This window comes from Entamoeba dispar, genomic scaffold (genome assembly GCF_000209125.1).
Source record: "Entamoeba dispar SAW760 scf_1105229462787 genomic scaffold, whole genome shotgun sequence".
NCBI lineage: Eukaryota > Evosea > Mastigamoebida > Endamoebidae > Entamoeba > Entamoeba dispar.
Genome location: NW_001855367.1, coordinates 2,217 through 3,694, shown reverse-complemented (window position 1 = coordinate 3,694; position 1,478 = coordinate 2,217). Strand labels below are relative to the sequence as shown.

General features: G+C 18.7%; 2 protein-coding genes across 2 annotated transcripts in view, besides 5 other annotated features; one reads left to right on the top strand and one right to left on the bottom strand.

Moving 5' to 3' along the window:
• The first annotated feature begins 19 nt into the window (after window positions 1-19).
• Window positions 20-206: a microsatellite.
• Window positions 207-294: 88 nt separating this feature from the next.
• Window positions 295-439: a microsatellite.
• Window positions 440-545: 106 nt separating this feature from the next.
• Window positions 546-613: a sequence feature (AT_rich).
• Window positions 614-654: 41 nt separating this feature from the next.
• Window positions 655-748: a microsatellite.
• Window positions 749-873: a sequence feature (AT_rich).
• An 11-nt stretch (window positions 874-884) lies between these two features.
• EDI_239240 (uncharacterized protein) lies at window positions 885-1,343 on the top strand (the record flags this gene model as incomplete). The annotated part of the gene is made up of 1 exon (XM_001740188.1): window positions 885-1,343. The coding sequence occupies one exon, from the start codon at window positions 885-887 to the stop codon at window positions 1,341-1,343; it is 459 nt and encodes a 152-aa protein (XP_001740240.1).
• A 118-nt stretch (window positions 1,344-1,461) lies between these two features.
• The window catches only part of EDI_239130 (uncharacterized protein), a gene marked incomplete at both ends in the record, with an annotated part of 780 nt that continues 763 nt past the window's right edge, over window positions 1,462-1,478 (bottom strand). Inside the window, one exon of the mRNA XM_001733448.1 lies at window positions 1,462-1,478. This exon is cut by the window's right edge and continues 763 nt beyond it. Coding sequence (XP_001733500.1) covers window positions 1,462-1,478 — 17 coding nt within the window.

The following is a 1,478-nucleotide window of genomic DNA, read 5'->3' as shown; positions in this document are numbered from 1 at the left end:
GAAATAAATAATATAATAGAAAAAATAGAAAAAGAAGAAAAAGAAAAAAAGATAAAAGAAGAAATTATTAAGAAAGAGAAAGAATATAATGAAAAGACCAAAAAGATTCAAAAAAATATAGAAGAAATTAAAAAAGAAGAAGAAAAAATTAAAACACTTCAAGAAGAAATTAACAAAAGAGAAAAAGAAAAAGAAGAGAAAGAAAATCAAATCACAAGATATAATGCACTTAAACAATCATGTGTTGTTTGGAGAACAAATCTTCAAATTGTTAAAGAAGGAATAGAAAACATTAAAAAGAAAGAAGAAGAAATTGAAAAAATAAATAAAGAAAAAAAAGAAAAAAAAGAAGAAATTAAAAAGAAAGAAGAAAAATATAAAGAATTAGAAAATAAAACAAAAAAAGAAGAAAAAGAACAAAAAATAAAAGAACAAGAAATTATTAAATTAAAAGAAAAAGTTGATAAAGAAATTAAACAATTTGAAAATGATAGTTCTCAATTACATTTAATTTATGAAGATATTAACAATAAAGTAGAAATAACAAAAAATAATAAAAATATTATTATTAAATTAATTAAAGATTTAGAAAAAAGAATTAATAATATTAAAAGTTCACATTTTTATATGGTTAGAGAACTTCATGATCAACTTATTCAACTTAAATCAATTATTTCATCACTTGATATTTTAATTATTTAAAAATTTAATTTAATTATTTAATATAAATTAATGTTATTTATTATAAAAAAAAATAAATTTATTATTACTAAGAAAAAATAATGGAAATTAAAATAAATTGTTTACAACTAAATCAATTAAATAATATTCATAATAAAGAAATTATTAATCTTTCTATTATCAATAATATAACAAAAGTTGAAATGTATAATTGTGATATTATTGATAATATAGAAATGAAAGATGGAATTGTTGTTTATGTTATTAAACAAGGAAATGAAAGTGAATGGTTTTTTTCAACACGAAAAGGAAAATTTGAAGTATCAGAAGAATTAGGATATAAAAGAACAATTTTAGTTTCTATAGATTATCATCGTAGAGTTAATGATATAAAAGAAATTTATCAAGAAATTAAAGAAATAGGAAATATGTTAAGATATGTAGAATATAAAGGAGATATTAAAATAATGATAGATGAAACAGGAATAGGTAAAAGAGAAATATTATTTGAAGGAAAAAGTAAAATTAATGGAATAATTTGGGTTGAAGAAACATTAAAAGAAGAAAATAAAGGAAAATATTCAAGAAAACTTATGTTTGAAGGAGAAAGAAGTTTAGTTCAATCAGAAGAATTGTTATTAATAAAGAAATTGATATTGTAGAAAGTATTAAAGAAGTACAGTATTTTAAAGGAATTGTTTATGGATAATTAATGAAATTGGAGAAATAATAAAGATATTATATTCTTTGGGTGGAGGTGTTCATATTTTAGCAAGTGGATTAAACATTGGTGTAAA